We start from the raw sequence: 20796 nt of genomic DNA, 5'->3' as shown, positions 1-20796 counted from the left end.
CTGCATGATCATTGAGAAAAACCATTCAGAGATCAGATGTCTGTGGTTCCATCCACCCTCAGCTTACATTCAAACAGCTGCTGGAAAAACTGGAATTCTTGAATTATCTTAACCCCCCAACAGAAAACGTAAAGCCAGAAGTCTAAACTGCAGCCGTCCACCGTTTCCTTTTACACCACTAACCAATCACATCAGAGATCACCTGGAGGCAAACCTGGAATCAAAAGACAGAAAGCATTTCATGAATCAGCAGGTCGACGCTTCACCCTGACGTGACGACAGAGCACAGAACAGCGTTTGTATCTGTGAGAGCTTCAGTGGAGACCAGGATCAAGCTCTAAATTAAATGTATTTGAAGGATGAGGTCAAACGTAGAGTGTCAGGCAAAGCAACCAGGAAGTATCACGTAAAGGTCAGAGACCAGGACGCCGTCGTGAAGACCTGAAGATCATAAAAACGCTTCCTCACCCTCAATAAACACAAATCAATGATTCAGAGTGAAAATCAACTGAAATGTAGGAAAGACATTTATTCATTAAAATAAGAAAAATGTGCTCGGAATAAACTTAATGTATGCAAATCAAATTTCATTTGAGCAGACTCCATTAAATGTAACAGTTTACTGTGTAATTATTATAATATGGAAAATATAATTGTAAGGTAGTCAAAGTCCGCGTTTTTGGGCAGTTTTATTTTGAGTGTAAAGGCGGAGATGAAGCAGAAATACCGACGCTGGAATGAAACATGAGAAGAAACAGTGACAGGAAATAGTCACGTGTGTGTGGAGGAAAACTAAGAAAATGAGGAGGTCGAGGAACAACGGAAACGTGAAACCCAGAAGCCGCAAGTTCCCATCAGGATTGGAACCAGCTCCAGGACCAGCTCGTGAACAGCCAGCCTGCAGTGGGACAGCTTAAAGACCTCGACCAGGAAGTGAAGTGAACGACTCTGAGCTAGCGTTTAGATTCTTCTGTGGGGGTGGGGGGGTTGGACGATGGGGTGGGCATGGACTGCAAAAACAGAGACCTAAATGGCTGTAGCTCAGGAGGTAGAACAGGTCACATACTGATTGGAAGGTCGGTCGTTCGATCCCAGGCTCCTCCAGTCTGAATGCCAAGTATCCTTGGGCAAGATACTGACCCCAAGATGCTCTTCGATGCATCCATCAGAGTGTGAATGTAGTTAGAAAGCAATAAGTGCCCAGAAAGTGCTTGTGAGAATGGCTGCGATTGGGTGCATGTGGTTTAGAGCACTTTGAGTACTCTGGGAAAGTAGAAAAGCACTATATAAGAATCAGTCCATTCACCATTCACTCAAAACATGAAAGAAAGAGAAAAACTCATCAGATCAGTGATCGATTTTTAAACGTGTCCTCGAACCACCCGAGGATCCGCCCCCCAACCGTCTGCAGCAGCTTAAAAATAATCTTCCACAATATTCCCTCCAATTCAAGCCTCCATCAATGAGCTTAAACTCCATGCTTGTTTTTCTGGTTTTCTCCATCCACCCCCCTTCCCTGCCCCCGCCTGATTGCATCACGGCGTCCTCAGCAGGAACCGTGTGGCTGCAGATAATCATCATCATTAGTTTTAGGTGTGAAACAAACGTCGGCAACATTGGAGCTGTGAGGCGAGTATACACACACACACAGGTTTCGTAACAATAGGGATGAGAATGTGCCAGAGGTGGGACGACCTTTCGTCTGCAGTCACAACAACACGTCACTTCCTGACAGCTGCTGTAAGCTGCTGATCTCTTTGTTGTTCTTTAAATCAGCTTCTGTTCCTCTGCGGACTCTGACCCGCCCCCGTGGTCTCTGTGCTCATTTAAAATGAACGTGTGGTGACCCGAGACTGAGGTCAGCTTTATGTAAAAGCAGCTTGCAGAGTTATTAGCAGTGCGTATTTGTCATTTATAGATGTTGCTGTTAATCTGTGAAATACTAAACACAAATCATTTATAGTTTTATTTTAACACCGATCTGTCCCCATAGATTAGCTGCATTCAGCCAATCGTACACAGCAGAGGTGTCCAACTGGCTGTGAGGAGGCAGAGCCTGCAACATTGTCGACCTCTGAGCTCGACCTCAACACTGATGATTTTAAAGCGACTGCGCAGGACGTACAGAGTGACTGCAATCTCAGACAAATCAGCAAATGTCTGCAAATACCTGCAACCAATCTGAGTCAGTCTGCAACAGGAGACGCAGCTCACCTGTGTTCTGGTTGTAAGGTGCAGCTCCTGTTAAAGTGTTCCAGTTAAATCCTGCAGCACCATGTCACTATTTCTGTTTGACCTTTGAATTGTTGTTTCAAACCTGCGTGCTTCTGGCTGGACTCAGAATGTAAGGAGGTACATGTGTGTGTAATGTGACAACTTTTCCATTGTCACATTACAGCCACAAACATGAATCAATTTCATTGGAATTCCACGTGAAAGACCAACACAAAGTGGTGTACATGTGAGAAGTGGAACAAAAATCATTCACGATTCCAAACATTTTTTACAAATAAATAACTGCAAAGTGGGGTACATAACATTCCTCTGTTAGCCAAAATTAGCATCCCTTTACTATGACTGTGAACTGCGGATACAACTTTATAACTAAACTAGCTAGTTAGCTAATTCTCCAGCTCTAATTAAGTTGCATTGTTAAAAAAAGCCATCAGCACATCAAAGAACCACCTTACCATCACCTACTGGATTTACAAAGCTCCTTTTCAGAGTCCTGCTATTAGCATTTTCTATTTTGGTTCATTTTAATTAGTGCTGTCAGCGTTAATCTCGTTAAAATGACATTAACGCCATAACTGTATTAACGCGGCAAACCTCCATTAATGAGCTGCCGCGGATCGCCCTGTGCGTGGGGCTGGACGGCATCAACGTGCTAACGTGGGCAAACTCATTGATACTGTGCACGTCAGATTAACGCTGACAGCACTAATTTTTATATAAATTGCTCATGCAGCTAACACTAGCAGGCTTGGCTGGAAAAATGTGTAATAAACTGAACTACTTCTCCACAAAGCAACAGCACCTGTCACTCAAATAGGCCACGCCCCTAATGATGCAAACTTTAAACCTATAAACAGTCGAGCTATTAAAACAGGTTATAACCATGTTTATTTCTTCTGTAAAGGTTTAACAGTCTATGAGGTCTAACTCGCTGCTGGAGCCTCTGCTGGACGTCAGAGGAACTGCAGTGTTAGTGACATTTTTCATGTTTGACCCTTGAAGTGAATCCAGTTCATGAAAACAAATAAAACATATCGTGCTTTCACAGACTGACGGTACAGTTTCATGACGCAACTGTCTCCCCACAGAGATAGCAGGATGTCACCGAGGGGGTCTGATCCCCGGTCATGTCTCTGTGCTGAGCAGCTGCAGCTCTTTCCCAGAGCAGAGACCCTGTGGACAGACAGCCCCGTGTCCCTATTGTGTCAAGCTGTGTTTGAGCTGACGTGAAAAAGCACAGGGGCCAGCAGAGTGCCAGGTCAGTTTACCTCACACATCACCTCACAGCTCGCTCCAAGGACAAATCAAACCACTGACGAGCCTCGTTTCCAGGAGCACGGAAAGCTGAAATCCCATCCTCAGAGCTGCAGAACGTCAGTGTCGTCTCAGTGGGAATAAAAGCAGATTCCATCTTTATGAAGAGCCTCTTTAGAAAAAGCTTAAAACCCGACTTTTCCTCCACTCACACTGAACGAGGGAGCGTAAGAAGCTTAAATGCTCCATTCAGTCATTAAAATGTGACTGGAGAAGTGTCTGCACACCTGAACTTGTGACCCTGAACACTTTAAGGCTCACTTGTCTGTCCACCCACTGCAGGAACATAACCCCGACTGTCAGCATCAACCCCCCGGCCTGGCAGTCACCCCTGCAGCTCAGCTCAGATGTTCTGTTCTAAGATGACTTTCAATCAGCTGCTCTGCTGATCACAGATCATCACCATCAGACAAACCGAGTTCGTCCTCAGATAACCTCAGAAAACATGCTCAGCTCAGCCAGACTGAGAAAAAGCAGTAAAATCAGAGGGATAATTTCAGAATAAAAGCACCTCCTTACCTGGATTCCTCATCTCTGGCGATCAGCAGGGACATGTGATTGGAGACTGAGGCCGTCCTTAAGATCTCCACCGCCCTATCAGGGAGCAGAATCGAGCAGTAAACATTACCAGCGTGTGATGGAAGATAAAGAGTCCATGTGTGAAACTCAAGGACATCTCTGCCTGGTGGAAACGTCCTCTGTGGACCTATTGGACAAATAGACTGCAGTACCACCGACAGCCTAGTGGCTGTCGGTGGTACTGCAGTCTGACAGCAACTGACTCGAGCCCAAAAGTCTTTGCTCCTACTGAAAAGTTCAAAAGAACTTTAGTATCCGTCGTGTGGCCGATGATCGATAGCTGTGATTGTCGTTCCATCTACGACTTTCGAGCCTCTGTTTAAAGAATGAAACTGATTTTTAAGTTTAACTGGAACTGTGATACTTGGTTATCATCAGTGTTTATGACGTTGGTGTCTCCAGCTAATAAAAACCATACTTCAGCAGGTAGTACCATCCAGTGTCAGTTTTGACCAGTAAGTTTCATCATCATTTTTTCTGATGAAAACAAGATGATAACAAAATAAAATCTAATCACAAGGACACAAACTGTGATGAATCAACAGTCTGTCAACGAATAAATATGAGATGAAAATATTCTGGAGAGACAAGATCCAATCAAAACTGATTCAGCTGAGCAGAAAGGCAGGACGAGTTTGGAAGTTATCCAATGAGAAGTAATCTCCTGGTGCGACGAGGTTAGACCTGCATTTAGACTTCAACATGTTGATGACCTTAAAGCAGATGTTGAGGCTGCAAAATTTCACGTGCAGCATTCACATAAAGTGTGATGGACACCAACACTCTGCAGTCCATGCAGCTTCACAATTCAAACAGTGCAAATAAACAAGTGATGCGAGACCGCCATGCTGCATTTTCTAAAATACCTCAACAGTGAGACTCACCTCTCATTGGTCACCCCTATCAGGCTGATGTTATTGACATCCAAAATCAGGTCACCTGACTTAAGCCGACCTGGAACAGAGAGTGACAGACAGACGGACGGAGAGAAGGCAAAGTGAGGGACGATAACAGTGTCTGTAGTAACCGATCCACAAAAAATACCAGAAGAATAGCTACCATCCAGAGCGGCCAGCCCACCAGCGATCACTCGCTTTATGTAGATACCAAACTCCTCTCCTGTCAGCTCTCTGTAGCCCCCAATTATTTTAACACCTGTGAACACACACAGATGAGCTCCAGTTAAAAAAGAGCCTGGCTTTCAGGCTGTACTGGCTCTTCATCTAGTTTTGACAGGCGATCGCAGCATTTTCAGATGCTGAGCTGCGGCTGAAGGAGGAGCGGTTAATAAGGACTCAGAGGTCAGTAAGGTCGAGGGAAAGATGCTCACCGAGTCCCTTCTTGCAGTCGCAGAACTCCAGCCTCTGTACGGCTCGGCTGATGCCGTGTGGGCCCATGATCGTCCTGGCAACAAGCAAAAACACAACAGATTTAAACACATATCAACATCCTCCCTCAGCCAAAGCCCCTCTCGCTCTGTTTCCTCAGAGCGCCGCTGCACAAAATAATCAAATCATCACAGGATTTTGGCATTGTCTCCCTCTCTCCCTCCCACCTCCACCCGGCTACGTCCAACCAATAAAATCTGTCGCCTCCTAAACGACGAGGCGGTTGAACCATGTGGCGACCTGGATGTTTGGAGGCTCGGGCGAACACAAACAGTGATTAGAAATAATCAAAGGAACATTACGGAGCAGTTGTTTTGTGCTTCTGCTGAGAGATTTGTGGGTGAGAAGGTTTCAGATTAAAGCTGAAGAGACTCCGACGTAGTGAACATGATCCTGCTGTCTGCTGGTCGTTCTCAAGTCTCAGCTCAGAGTCAGCACAGAGTCAGTTTGAGCGGCAGTTTGAGTCACATGCTGGTGTCTGAGCGTTTCAAAGGTTCGTGTAGAGGCAGCAAAGCCTGTCACGGACAGACTGACATGAATACTCGAGGCTGGGCCCAGAGGCTTTTTTAAATCTTTGGGCTCTAAGCTCAGTTTGATGCCTCCCTCAAACACCGACTAAAGACATCGAAACAGATGCTGTGTCAGTTTTATGGGAGTAGCAACAAGAGAGAGCTGATCCTTTAATTTGGGTTCACTTACACTCAAAATAATCATGTTGACCACTTCCAAAAATAGCAAATGAACGGTCACATGGTGCATCTGCTGTTTTGCTCTCTCTCTCTCTCTTTAGTGACACACATCTCTGCAGATGACACGTTTTTTCATACAGTGGTCATGCAAAGGATCCAGTTAGTTCTTTGTGTATTATATTGCCCCCTTGAGGACTGACAATAATCACTTCCACCTAAAAGTCTTCAGAGGTCTACTGGATTAAAACCAAGCACCAAATAAATTCTGCAACTTTACCTGGAAGGTCTTTTTTTTAGGTTAGGAAAGGTTAAGGATACTGTGCTTCTCTGTTTCATTTAAACTTAATTTACCAACCAGCTGCAAAGAGAAAGCTTTTCATACACATGTTGATTTAACAGTCATGTTTGCAGTTTAGATGGTTAGGTGGATGGTTGGTTGGATAGTTGGATGATTAGGTGGATGGTTGGATGGTTAGTTGCATGGTTGGATGGTTAGGTGGATGGTTGGATGGTTAGGTGGATGGTTGGTTGGATAGTTACATGGTTGGATGGATGGATGGTTAGTTGGATGGCTGGTTGGCTAGATGGATGGTTAGGTGGATGGTTAGGTGGTTAGTTGGATGGTTGGTTGGATAGTTCCATGGTTGGATGGATGGTTGGATGGTTAGTTGGATGGTTGGTTGGATAGTTGGATGGTTGGGTGGTTAGGTGGATGGTTGGTTGGATAGTTGAATGATTAGGTGGATGGTTGGTTGGTTAGTGTCATGGTTGGATGGTTAAGTGGATGGTTGGATGGATGGTTGGGTGGTTAGGTGGATGGTTGGTTGGATAGTTGGATGATTAGGTGGATGGTTGGTTGGATAGTTGCATGGTTGGATGCTAAGGTGGATGATTGGATGGTTGGTTGGATAGTTGGAGCTGCAAAGAGAAAGCTTTTTATACATATGTTGATTTAACAGTCATGTTTGCAGTTTAGATGGTTAGATGGATGTTTAGATGGTTGGTTAGTTGGATGGAAGGTTGGATGGTTAGGTGGATGGTTGGTTGGATAGTTGCATGGTTGGATGGTTGGATGGTTAGTTGGATGGCTGGTTGGCTAGATGGATGGTTGGATGGTTAGGTGGTTAGTTGGATGGTTGGTTGGATAATTGCATGGTTGGATGGTTAGGTGAATGGTTGGGTGGTTAGGTAGATGGTTGGGTGGTTAGGTGGATGGTTGGTTGGATAGTTGGGTGGTTAGGTGGATGGTTGGTTGGATAGTTGGATGATTGGTTGGATAGTTGGATGATTAGGTGGATGGTTAGTTGGATAGTTGCATGGTTGGATGGTTAGGTGGATGGTTAGGTGGTTAGTTGGATGGTTGGTTGGATAGTTCCATGGTTGGATGGTTAGGTGGATGGTTGGGTGGTTAGGTGGATGGTTGGTTGGGTGGTTAGGTGGATGGTTGGTTGGTTAGTTGGATGATTGGTTGGATAGTTGGATGATTAGTTGGATGGCTGGTTGGCTAGATGGATGGTTGGATGGTTAGGTGGATGGTTAGGTGGTTAGTTGGATGGTTGGTTGGATAGTTCCATGGTTGGATGGTTAGTTGGATGATTGGTTGGATAGTTGGATGGTTGGATGGTTAGGTGGATGGTTGGGTGGTTAGGTGGATGGTTGGTTGGATAGTTGGATGATTAGGTGGATGGTTGGTTGGATAGTTGCATGGTTGGATGAATGAATGGATGGATGAATGGTTGGAAATAAAACAAACAGCAAAGATGTCCACTGTGAGCGACCATCTTTGAACAGAGGCGGGGGTTTACGACACCAACTCTCTGCCATCTATAATCCAGTTTTGAGATCCCTTCCCAGACGCCTTAAAGCCCACTCACATCCTGGGCCATCTGATCTCAGGAATTCACATGATAAGGTGGGGCCAGGTTTCACAATGAACTCACCCGAAACTCTGGCTGATTGGGACCCACACCCAGTTTCACACCTTGGCTCAGGCGATTAGAGGATCATCAGGGGGTCCTTTTGTCCCTCTGTGGGGGGATACTCCCACTAGGTTTATATCTGGGACTCTCCACCATTTGACCTTAGAACTGAAGAAGCTTCTCGGATGAGAGGTGAAACGTCTTCAAGTAACTTAAAGAAGTCCAGACGCTTTTCTTTGCAAGCTCCTTTGACTACGATGACCTGGATGACTGAGAACCTTCACAGACAAACAGCAAAGATCCAAAGCAGCATTTGCTTTTGGAAGCTGTTGCTGTAAACCTACAAGCTGCAGGTAAAGAAGCTCCCAGAGCAAGAGAAACAGGCCAAACTGAAACTGCGCAACCAGAATGAGGTTCCTACATCTTGGAACTAAAGAACACATGGGTAATATCATCGATGGAAACAGGCCACAGAAGCAAGACCCAACCAAGTGAAGCCCACTCTCCAGGAAGTAGACATACCATTACCCTAGTCTACTGTAAATAAAAGACTTCCAGAAAGAAGAGTGTCCCACAGTTTGACAGATGAAAGTAAAACCATCCAGCAGAATAAATAGAATAAAGCAAAACAACTTTAAGGTTTTGAGTGGCTCATGATCAGAGTTACAGAAAATCATTCCAATGACACTGAGTCACTGCTGTTTAGTTCATTCAGACTACGTTGGAACATAGCTGCCCTGATACAGCGCGGGGAATAATGATTTCATCTCCTGCTGAATCTGTTTGTTTCTCTAATTTTTATGGAAGTTGTATTTTAAGAGCGATACAACCAAAAATCCAGAAAAAAAACCACATAACATAGAAGTTATAAATTGCTTTTAATGCATTTGATCTCCAAGCAAAACATGACTTAGTACTTGGTGGAGGAACAGCTGCTTCTGCACAGCAGTGTGATGTTTCTTGTAGGGGGTGGCGGGGAGGGGGTATTGTGGGTACTGCAACACTTTAGTCCATTATGGTGCAATGTGCTACCAATGATGTTCTGGGCCTTCAGATCAGATCAGATGTAGTTTTGGGGAGATCCACCACTCATAAGATGAGATCTTGCATGGAGCTCCAGACTATGATGCTCATTTGATGCTGACGTCCTAAGACAGCTCTTTGGTCTTCTCTGAGGTGTGAAGAGGTTAGAATGGATGAAACTGATTCTGTGGACAGGTGTGTGTTATACACACCAATAGCGATTTGGGATCAGGAGGATCTGTAAGTGACTGATTGACTGAAGTCTGTGTGCCACATGGGTTAAAAGCCAGTCTGTAGGAACGTGAAGTCTGACTGGTTTATTTCACACACTGATATGTAAATTATTGTATAATTTTTATCGAATGCCTTTCCTCCATCAAAAACTAGCATAAAAATCTGTCTGTGAAGGTTCTCAGTCATCCAGGTCATCGTAGTCTTTCCAAGCTCCTAGACTACCATAAAAATCGGAGACTGTTCATTTTTCTGTAAGTAAGCAACTCAGTCGGGAATATAAATAATAAATAGTTATTTCCTCCACTCTGTGTGCTGAGAAGCATTTGAGGATATCTACCAGGTAGTGAGACGTCGTGGGAGGGCGGTTTTAAAGCTGCGATATTATCTCAGTTCTTCAGAAGCTTTGAGCAGCGCAGCTTTCAGGGCGACCCTACATATACTGTGTTATGTAAGGGATAATGTACAGTGAAGTCAAGGTCACACTGTGAAGAGGATTAGTTTGAAATCATAATCCATCTTAAGGAACCAAATATATTGTAAGGAGACCCGATGCTTGCACATCATACAGCTGGACAGTTTTCCAAGCAGCAAACGTCAGTCGAGCAACCAGCTACTAAAAATCACTTCTACATACGTTAACCTACTATTTCGAGATGATTCATCAACAAAGTAGATCAATAATTAGCAAAATAAAGTCACCCAGAAACCAAATGGACTCAGTTGATGCTGATAAATGAGAGTCTACGTTTGTTGAGTTACTCGGCTTGAACAGAAACTGACCAACACATTGGGACCACAGACTCTTTCCCACCATCCCAGATGAGTCTGTTTTTTTGTTTATTGTATTGTAACTGTTAGATGTTACCTGAGGGCCATATTGGAGTCTCCACCTTTCTCAAAGGTCATCTTTTTCTTTTTTCCAGACTTCAGAAAAATTAGCACAAAACCACAAAAAACATGGAAGCCTCTTCATGACAGCTAAAAGAAACATAGGTTCTCAGCAGCTGTTTCATAAACTGAAATAAACTTGGTGTGTAGACCCGGCACTCGATGAAGCGTGAGTTGAGCACGTTTTTCCAATCGGTGCTTAAATCAGGTGACCAGCAGGTTTCGTTAAAAGATTAAGCCAGCGTGAACGTGCCCAAGCCTGCAGCTCCTTTAAAGGCCACTCAGTGAACATTGTTGGAAATCAAAGAAAAGGGCAGACTTCCATCAAATATGAATTCTGCCAACATTAGTCTCCTGCTAAAACCAGGCAAAGACCCTGTATATCCCTCAAGCTATCGTCCAATATCCCTTATAAATGTAGACCTTAAAATAATCTGCAAAGCTCTCTCAAAGAGACTAGAGAAAATAACCCCCCTCTTAATTCATCCTGACCAAACTGGTTTCATAAAAGGTAGGCACTCATCAACAAATACACGTAGATTACTTAATTTGATAGACTACTCGTACAGTAAAAACCTAGAAACTACAATATTTTCTTTAGATGCAGAAAAAGCATTCGACAGAGTTAACTGGAAATTTCTATTTGCAACTTTACACAAATTTGGTTTTGGATCTTCTTTCATTAACTGGTTAAAAATATTATGTAACTCCCCAACAGCTTGTGTCAGAACAAATGACCAGACATCCTCCAGCTTCTGGCTCTTGAGGGGCACCAGGCAGGGATGCCCACTCTCCCCTTCACTGTTTGCAATTTTTATTGAACCACTAGCAGCAGCAATTAGACAGAATTCAGTAATTAAGGGCATAAAATGCAAGAACGTGGAACATAAAATCAGCCTTTATGCAGATGATGCGTTACTTTTTTCTCCAAAACTCACAAACCAATATCTCTGGGGTCATTGCATTGATAAACTCTTTTGCAAGAATATCAGATTACTCAATTAATTGGTCAAAATTGACAGTCCTTCAGATTAATTGCTCCCTCCATAATTCCTCTTCTACACCACTGCAATCTGGAGATATAAAATATTTAGGTATTAATGTTTCACCCAAGCTTGCAGATCTAACTAAATTAAACCATATCCCACTTTTAAAGAAGGTAGAAGGTGATCTGGCTAGGTGGAAATGTCTACCCATATCACTCATGGGAAGGGTTGCCGCTATAAAAATGATGGTCATACCAAAAATAAATTATTTATTCTCAATGATCCCAACTAAACCGCCACAAGATTGGTTCAGATCTCTAGATTCATGTATGTCCAAATTCCTTTGGAAAGATAAACCCCCACGTATAAGCTTAAAAACACTACAAAAGACCAAGGATAAAGGAGGACTAGAACTGCCTAACTTTCAGCACTACTTCTTAGCCAACAGGCTTCAGTTTATCTCAGGATGGCTAAAACATACCCTCTTAGATGAACCTTGGCTAGATGTAGAACAGACACTTTGCAATAATCTAGAGATTTCAGATCTACCATTTATCAGCTCAAACATCCAACGACATGAATGCTTTAAAAGCATCAACATCAGCTCTTCTCTGACAGCATGGTGGGAGTTTCTAAAATTGACGGAGTCTTCATTAATCCCATGCAAACGTACACCTATCTGGAACAACCCTGACATATTACAAAACAATAATATGATAAACTTTCCAGATTGGAGTGGTAAAGGAATCAAATATTTAGAACATATACTAGAAGGAACAGAATTTATTTCATTTGACAGACTAGTTACACAATATGGGATCAACAAGAAAAGATTTTTAGAATATCAACAAATTAAATCCATAGTAAAAAAGAAATTTAAACCGGGTCAAGTTGAACTACAAACACCACCAAGTGTGGTTCAATTTCTTACTCTTAAAACCCCCAAATTACTATCCAAAATATACAGAATGCTTTCTAAAACGGATGAATCAATATCACTTCCTATTGCAAAATGGGAAGCGGATTTATCAGTTAACTTAGACCAAAACTTCTGGTCTCAGATTTGCTTAAAAACCTTTCATCTAATTAGAAATCCCAGTCTTCAATTAATTCAATACAAAATATTACATAGAGTGCACTATACAGGTCATCGGATGTTCAAGATGGGCTTTACGTCTACCAACAACTGCTCACACTGCCAAACCAATTCACCGGACAATTATATCCACGCTCTTTGGTTCTGTCCACCAGTTCAGAAGTTTTGGCGCGAGATATGTGAAGACTTATCAAAGTGTCTGAAATGTAACATTCCAACTTCTCCTTTAGTGTGTTTGTTGGGCAGCTTAGATAATGTCACTACAGAAAAGAATATAGCCCATACTGTTTTCACTGCCCTATGCATAGCCAAGAAAACAGTCCTCATGAACTGGAAAAATAAAAATAATCTTAATTCTAACCAATATAGAAATTATCTATTAGATTACATTAGTCTTGATACAGCCTCTGCCACCACTTCAGATCAATTGCTCTGGGCTCCTTTGATCAGCTCCATCACCTACTGGGGGTGGGGGGCATAGTTTGGTCCCACCTTTGCTGTTGTGATTGGTGTGGGGGTAGGGACAGGCTTGGGGCATCGGGGGTTCCCCAGGAGCATCTTCCTTGGAGGGCTCAACCCGGGGTTGCGGTCATGGCCTATTAAGGGCTCTGTTGGCTCTTAGGTGACGGTTTCCTCGTGGCTGCGTGTACTGACCTGGTAACCTGGCTGCCCCTGGGTGGGTCCAGGATGGGCGTGGGGTTCTGGGGGTGCTCCATCTCTGGGCTGGGGCCCTGGCTGGGCCTTGGGGGCTTGGGTCCCGGTTGGTGTGTTGCCGGGGTTGTGGGCGGGTGGGCTGTCCTGGGCTCTGTGGGGCCAGGTGGCGCTGCTGCACTGGTCCCCGGTCCAGATGGGCCTGGGCCCCCCTTTCCCTGGTGGGTTGCAGAGTATGGGGGTGCCTACTGGGGTCAGCGGGGGAGCTGGCCCCAGGGAGGGGTCACTTGCCCCTCCCTTCCTTCCCTCCCCATCTCCAGCTGCCTCCCTCTTCCCGCTCCATTTTATCCTCAGTTTTATCCCACAACTTAGACATTCACATTACTCACACTCTCATTACACATACTGGTGGTGGTCAGAGGGCCCGGTGGCGCCAGTGTCCGGCAGCCTCGCCTCTGTCAGTGCGCCCCAGGGTGGCTGTGGCTACAATGTAGCTGCCATCACCAGTGTGTGAATGTGTGTGTGAATGGGTGGATGACTGGATATGTAAAGCGCTTTGGGGTCCTTAGGGACTAGAAAAGCGCTATATAAATACAGGCCATTTACCATTTACATACATATAGGATCTTGGGGGTGGGCACGATACACGGACTCCAAAAGACCATCAGGGTGTACACCTCACCCCTGGCGTCGTTGCCCACCTCTCAATTTTAAATACACGTAGACATTGAGGGCTAGCAGGAGGGACCATGCGCTTACCTGCTGCTCTCTGGCAGGTAGCTCCATGCCCTCCTGGGTTTTAATTGCACCTTAGAACACACATGCATCAACACTACAATGAGCGGGTGGAGGGAGGTTTGGAGTCTTTTCTCACCCCCATTCTCTGCGACCTGCTGGAGCGGGGGGGCTAGGAGGAGGAGTTGGCCGTCCGACTGCGGTCTGGAGTGTGGGGCCTCCCTGCTGCTGCGGAGTCGGGGCGGTCTGTTTCTCCCCACCACAGGGAAAAGGGTAACACCACCTGGGTCTGGGTGCAGTTCCCCCCTCCAGGGGCAAGGGTACCTAGACCTGGTTTGTAGAGTACGCTTGGGGAGTGTGATCGTGTGTACAGCGTCTCTTTATGTCTGTCTCCACGTTGGTTGAGTGTGGAGTAAGTGCATATGAGAGCATGAGGGTGGGAATGGATGTTTGTGTCTGTGTGTGCCTGTATGTCTGTGTCTATATGTCAGGTTGGGTGTCAGGCGCCACCTCTCTGGGGACATCTCAGGCCCTCCAAGGTTTGGAGGCCTATATCCCCCCACCACCACTTCCCCTGCTGGTGGCGGACTCCCTCAGACATCGGTGCGTTGGTGGTTCTTTGTGTCCGGGGATGGGCATCCAGGTACACACCGGCTCACTCCTTGATGGCTGCTTGTCGGGGCCTGGAGCCTGGGGCTCGCTTGGGCCACTTCAGGGGGTGGGGTGCCCTCGGCCTCTCGGCCTGGGGCTCGGTCACTCTGGCACAGCTGGCTGCTGGCGGAGCTCACGGGCGCGTCACTGCAACCCCCCCTGGCTTCTGCTCCGCGGCTGCTGAGCCACCCCTCATCTGGGACTCTCCTCAGCTCTTTCTGGGACAGTGGCGCGGCTGCCCCTCTGTTGGTCTTCCTTGGTCTCTTGTGTTCTGGGGGCCTCTGGATGTCTGGAGTTTTGATCTCCTCCATACCTGCTTCATACCCTGGAGGACGGGGCTGTGGCCCCCCCACACCCTCTAGCAGATCATTACATGAAGGAACCTTTTAAAAACAAGCGCGTCCATGCTCACAGGTGTACACACGGGTGATCACACCCACAAACTACACCCTTTTGGGCTCCTACCTCAAAGCACACTGTACGCTGTCGATCTCACGTGCTGCACAATAATGTTTAATATTTAGTATTTACTGTCATATTCACATAGATTATCGTGATGTTGTTTATTATGCTGCTCTTTTTTTTCTTTCTTCTGGTTGTTTTCTCTTTTTTCTTTCTCAACAGGTGATCCAGGTGATTGATAGATGGATTTTTTTGTCTGCTTATTTTGTTGTTTTTTTTGTTTTTTGCCCTTTATCCCCGTCCCTCTTCCCCCCTGTTTTTGTTTCCCTCTTTCTTTTCCCCAGTCGGTCCCGTATTTAACAAGTAAAAATAAAATAAAATAAACAATAAAAGGTGAATCAAATGGACCATTACGGCAAGGCTGGGATGGTCCATTTGGTAAAGTAAATCCGTCGGGCATCTTCCTTTGCCTTTAGACAATAATTCTGATGCAAAAGAGCCAAACGGGACAGGCAAAAAAGGAAAAAAAAAAAAAAAAAGGCCACTCAATGTTAAAATGTCCAATCATATGGCTGCTTTACGGCTAACAGCTCCAGTTTTGGTGCACAGTGAAATTCTGTGTCCTAAAGATGGTGTGGAGTCTCGTTTTATTCCATTTATAGATTTCCATTATAGTTAATTTATAGTTGGATTTTTCTTTTGGCCAATGAGAATCTCTCCTGTCAAACACATCAGTGCAGGCATGAACTCAGATCTAAATGCTCAGACTCACTTGGGTATTTGATGCATTCACTGTAAGCCTGGATCAGTACAGCAAGACGCTGCCAGATCTTATCACTCTGCATAACCTTTGGCTTCCGCCTGCACCCGGCTCAGCGATGAAGAGTCATTATCGTGAGTTTGTCTACTACACGTAAAACAAACGTACCTTTCCACATCAGTAACCTGACAGCAGCAGCTCCCCCAGGCCCACAAACAGACGACAGCAGCTGACAATGTGCAGCGAAGCCAACTGCTGGGACACAAGGGAGCAATTAAACTGATCACTTAATACCTGATAATCTGCACGACCTGTCGCAAATGATTAACATCCCACAGAGGCCGGGCACCAGCGAGGACACGCTAACACCGCTGCAGAGCCTCCAGACCACCATCGCCTACACCTACGCACCTCATCTGTAGCTTTACCTGCAGAAGAAACAAACCTTCCACTTAAACCTGCAGTATAGTTTACTGGCTGCATCAATGAAACTGAAAGAGATGTCCCTGAGGTTTTGTGCTGTTATGTAGATATTAAACAGATCCATGTGTCACAGTTTTAACTGACTTTTTTCTATTTTTAGTAACTGGTCATTAATGAAATAATGGAACATTCACCAGTTTAATGTTGCTGGTTTAAAGCGATCGATTCCATGTACAATAAAATTATATCTAAAGAGAAGCCTGGTCACATATTCTCCACCTGAAAACGTCTTTTACCCTCACTTCTAAAGTGAGGCACATATTTCAGATGTTCCAACATCTGACAAAGTTTTAACATTAACTGAGCCCACCTCAGGGTCTTTGTCCACAGACACAGATGACTGAGTGTTTTACCTGACAGTAGGTTAAAGTCTTCTAGCTCTTCCTTCACAGTCATCATCAGCTCTTTGTCCACCTGTTAAGGCCTACAGAGGAGTAGACTACACCCCTGGAACCTCCGGTCACTTGGGAAAAACGTGTGTTCCCGCAGTGGTTGTGGATGGTTTCAGGAGGCTTGCTGGGTGAGATCGGTTGCAAAGAGGTTGCTGCACCAAAAACCTCCTTGCAACTGCTTTGATCACAGGCAGACGGCTGCGATCAGCTGAAGTTTTTAATGAAAGATGCAGACCTTTCTGCAAAATATTAACATTTACACTCTGAGCAAAAGTGTAGCTTTAAAACATGCAGTGCAAACCAGCAAATGTGGAACTTTTACTTTGAAGGTGAAAGGTCTCCAGTCAGCATTTTCACAGTGTCACTAGCACTTGGTGAATCATTCTTCCACGTGAACAACAGGTGATGCTGATTCTGCTAGAGACCAAAGCAGCACCATGCACCTCTCTGCAGCAACCAGCTGGAGAGTTACACCAACTTGTATCTGAGATGTCACATTAGCAAAATGAAGGAAGTGAGTTCAGGTTTGAATGTTTGCTTCCAGTGTTGTGTTAAATATCTGTGCAGCCAAATGAACAGATAACTTATTTTCTTCAGTCTAAACTGATGAAAATGCACGCTGATCCGTGAGCTATGCAAATGTGCAGAGAGCTGCAGCGCGTGAGGATTACTGTTTGGTGTTTGCATATTTAATCTGCTCCTGTCTGTTTGCCGTCTTTCTCTGTATGTTTAAGTGTCAAATAAAAGCACGAAAGGGGGAACACAAAGAGGAGACTCCCTGCGGTGAAGCGCAGCAGATGTTTTCCCCAGCTTGAGTGATGGGGATGGATCCACACGCTGACAGATTATTACCAGACACAGGAAGCTGTGCAGGAAACCCGAACTGCTGGCTCACGTTTCACTTTCACGTCTCATTCATAGCCAGTACATAAAAAGAAGTAAGGGATGCTTATCATGGAGTGTGTTTGTTTGATTGCCAGGAGTCATGCTGTTTAATACAGTTGAGCTGAATACTTCATAACACTCGTAAAACACTCCTGTTTTGATTTCTCCAACATTCAACACTTCAATATGTTTCCAGCACCTTGTTGAATCTGTGCCATGGAGAGTTAATGCAGTTCTGTAGCCCTAACACTGGTCCTAACATGGCGTGTATAATAATGGTGAGTCTACATTAGAGCTGCTTAACCTCCGACCTGAACTCTTCCATGGCAGCATTCTTAATTTCTCTTTGATATTTGGGCATATTGGGACCTGATGAATGTAAAAACAAAGAATCACCAATTTTTTTTTAAACCAATTTTTGTTTCTAAGAAAAATGAGAGCCACATATGAGGATATTTGTTTTAAATTTTGATAAAACAGAGGCAGTGTAATGTCCTCGTAGGTCCTTGTAGAGCAAAATTTAGTATTTTGGTCTAGACAACCCAAAATGTGATGTCCACATATGTGGACGCCAGGTCCTAGGAGGTTAAAGATGCTCAGATGACTGAAGCAGAAGGTTTTCACAGAACTGCAGCAGAAGTTCTTCACATCTGTAAAGCTGTGTCTGAACAAAGCAAAGACTTCTGCAGTGAACAAGACCAGAGTGGAGTTGTTTGTCCTTAATGCACAGCAGCATGCTTGGATGAAACCAAACCTCAGACGACCATGAGCACGGTGGTGGAGGGATGATGATCTGAGTGCACCGTAAACTTCTCTGTATACCAAAGTAATCTAGAGCCAGTGTGAGGCCATCTGTCCCACAGCTGAAACTTGGACCAAACTGGGTCATCAACAGGACCGCAGCAGATCTCCAACAGAACAACTGAAAAAGAAAAGAATGGAGCTGCTGCAGAGCTCAGAGAGCTGTGCATGAATGAATGCTGCAAACCTGAATGAAACGAAGCAACGCCGCAAAGAAGAGTGGAGCAAAACTCCTCCACAACCCCCTGATAGACTGATGAGATGACACAGAAACTACCACTGCAACGTGTTGCTGTTGAGTACATTCCTGCAATAAACCATCAGTCAATCTGATGTTGATATCTAGGTGATATCCACGCATGTGTTCACGCCTAACCTGGCTCGTCTGTCCATCAGCAGCAGGTCCCTTTGCAGCCGTGGATTTTTATCTCTTTCTAAACCCAGAACGTGGTTGTTGTTTATTTCAGTTCCAGCTAAAATAACGGAGGTTCATAACATTCATGCAGAGGAGGCAAAACCAAAGCGTTCTGGAGGTGAAACCATGGAACGACTGTCACTGGATGCCTTTTCATCAGGGTCACTCAGGGTTTGGTGGTTTGATCCCTCAATGCTCCAGTCTGCATGCCAAAGTGCCCTTGGGCCAGACACTGAACCCTGATGGACTCATCGCACTGTGACTGTGAATGTGTGCCTGCATGTTTTAGACAAAACATCGATTCAAATGTGCGTGAGAGAAGTAGTAAGGATCAGTTAGAGTAGAAAAACATTACATAAGGACTGATCCTGAGGCATGTGAGTGTGCTGATCCCTGTACCTCTCTTCACCCCACTGCGGAGGTAAACCGGCAGGAGGGCCGGACTAATTCCTGACCCTATGTCAACTTTTATTGCCTTTAATTTAAATTATCCTTCCACAACTACAGATGATATGATTGTTTTCCTACAATCAAGCAGCTGTCTTTTTGGAGGGCTGATGACGTGTTAAGTTGTAGGTCTGTGACCTGAGAGATGGTGGTCAGAGATGGACTATTTTATAGCAGCAGCCCATAATCTCAGAGTCCGTGCAGCTATTAGTTTGTTCATTTTACAATAAATTCTCTGGTTTGAGCATCTCGGCTGTGCACGTTTTGTTAAACTGTGCAGTTCTAACTTGGCCTATCGAAAGCTTTCATGCATGCAAAGCGATGCAAAGACGAGTAACAACAACAGAGGAAATTCACAGGAATAAAAAAATAAAAATTAAATTACTGGATTAAATCATCTGTACTTGCAGCCAAACTTTGGTTCTCATAAGCTAAGAGTTCATTCTGCTCTTTCACCCGACGACAGCAGCACTGTTTTATCTGTTTTACCCTTCATTCTAATTTGTGTTGTACAGTTATTTCATTTTTAACCTTAATTTATATTTTATTCCTTCCTAGTTAAATTTACCCTTTTTAATTTTGCATATTTATTTCCTATCTTATTCATAGCCTTTCCTTTTTTTGTTTTCTTTAGGTCACGAGTAGTTGTCCAAGCATTTCACTACATATCGTACTGTGTATGACTGTGTACGTGACAAATAAAATTTGAATTTGAATTTGAATTTGAATTTGAATTTGAATTTGAATTTGAAATGTGTGACCTTCAGGTGCAACATGAGTAAATCAGAGCACTGGAGTAAAAAAAGTATGTGCCACTAAAATCTGGTGGAAGGCAAAACAATAGAATAAGAATGGAAATCCGCGCGGAGCAGCGAGCGCTGCACTGTCCTTTAAAGCGTCTCTGACCCAGAACTGCATGTGGACTTAAACTCCGCGGCATCTGGCCCCAAACAGCCTGTAAACCTGCTTCACCTCTGAAGTCTGCGACCCACATGAGCAGAGAGCGAGGCAGAAAAACAAAAGCACTGAAGCATGTACAGGAGACAAGTTTCTCCATTAAAACAAAGAGAGAGAGAGGATGGAGGAGGAGGAGGAGCAGAGGAAGAATTAGCTTACCAGTAGAGTAGAGACAGCCCATCGAATCGCTCAGCGTCCTGGGGGAGGAATGGCATCGCACGATGGCCTCAGACAAACAAATAAAGAGCTCTCACACAAACGCACACACAAAGAAAAAAAACAGGAGCGAGACGGGCGGCTGAGAGGAGGAGACGATGAGATGAGAAGAGACGGCGGCGGCGGCGGTTCAAACCGGGACGGTGTGTGTGACCGCACAGAGAGGAGAGGAATGGAAATCCGCCTAGACAGGGAGAGACACGCTTACCTTTACTCACTAATCCGTGCTGATACCCGTCCCTCACACACACACACACACACACACACGCACACACACACACGCGCACACACACACACACACACACACACACACACACACACACACGCACGCACACACCAAACTTTAAAGTTTCCTTCAGCTGCAGGATGAGAGCATTAAACAGGAGATTAAATGTGTTGAATTGTAGACTCTGTGGGTGAAGATCACCTGTAAGCAGAGGCAGGAAGTTCAGTTCAGGCTCACATTTGGAGACTGGTTGGGATGGTCTCCTGGTTCATACATCATCACAAAGTTTGAACTCTTTACACCACTGCAGCTGAAATCTAGGCCCAGTACTCGTTAGCTTCCTTCAGCTGTAATATCAGCAGTGCGAGCTGCTTACATCAAACCAAAGTGTCAGGCGTGCTTACTGTCCCATTCCCAGCTGATG

The 20796-nt window shown here is 44.7% G+C and overlaps 1 protein-coding gene across 4 annotated transcripts in view; it reads right to left on the bottom strand.

Annotated features, from left to right (window-relative positions):
* Positions 1-20661, bottom strand: part of stxbp4 (syntaxin binding protein 4) — a 54891-nt gene extending 34230 nt beyond the window's left edge. For 2 of the 4 annotated variants that reach the window (XM_082543730.1, XM_082543729.1), the window contains exons 1-6: positions 20574-20661; positions 20090-20330; positions 5459-5532; positions 5188-5283; positions 5013-5082; positions 4069-4143 (exon numbers count right to left, since the gene is read on the bottom strand). In XM_082543730.1, coding sequence (XP_082399856.1) covers positions 4069-4143; positions 5013-5082; positions 5188-5283; positions 5459-5532; positions 20090-20145 — 371 coding nt within the window. In that variant the 5' untranslated portion in view covers positions 20146-20330; positions 20574-20661. Of the gene's footprint in view, positions 1-4068; positions 4144-5012; positions 5083-5187; positions 5284-5458; positions 5533-5818; positions 5972-15718; positions 15768-20089; positions 20331-20573 lie in introns of those variants that run through there. The other 2 variants (XM_082543732.1, XM_082543731.1) reach the window with 2 other exon arrangements.
* Positions 20662-20796: the final 135 nt, after the last annotated feature.

Source organism: Aulonocara stuartgranti, assembly GCF_965226115.1.
Source record: "Aulonocara stuartgranti genome assembly, chromosome: 8".
Lineage (NCBI taxonomy): Eukaryota > Metazoa > Chordata > Actinopteri > Cichliformes > Cichlidae > Aulonocara > Aulonocara stuartgranti.
Note: the sequence above shows the minus strand (reverse complement) of the source record. Positions and strands in the feature narration are given on the sequence as shown.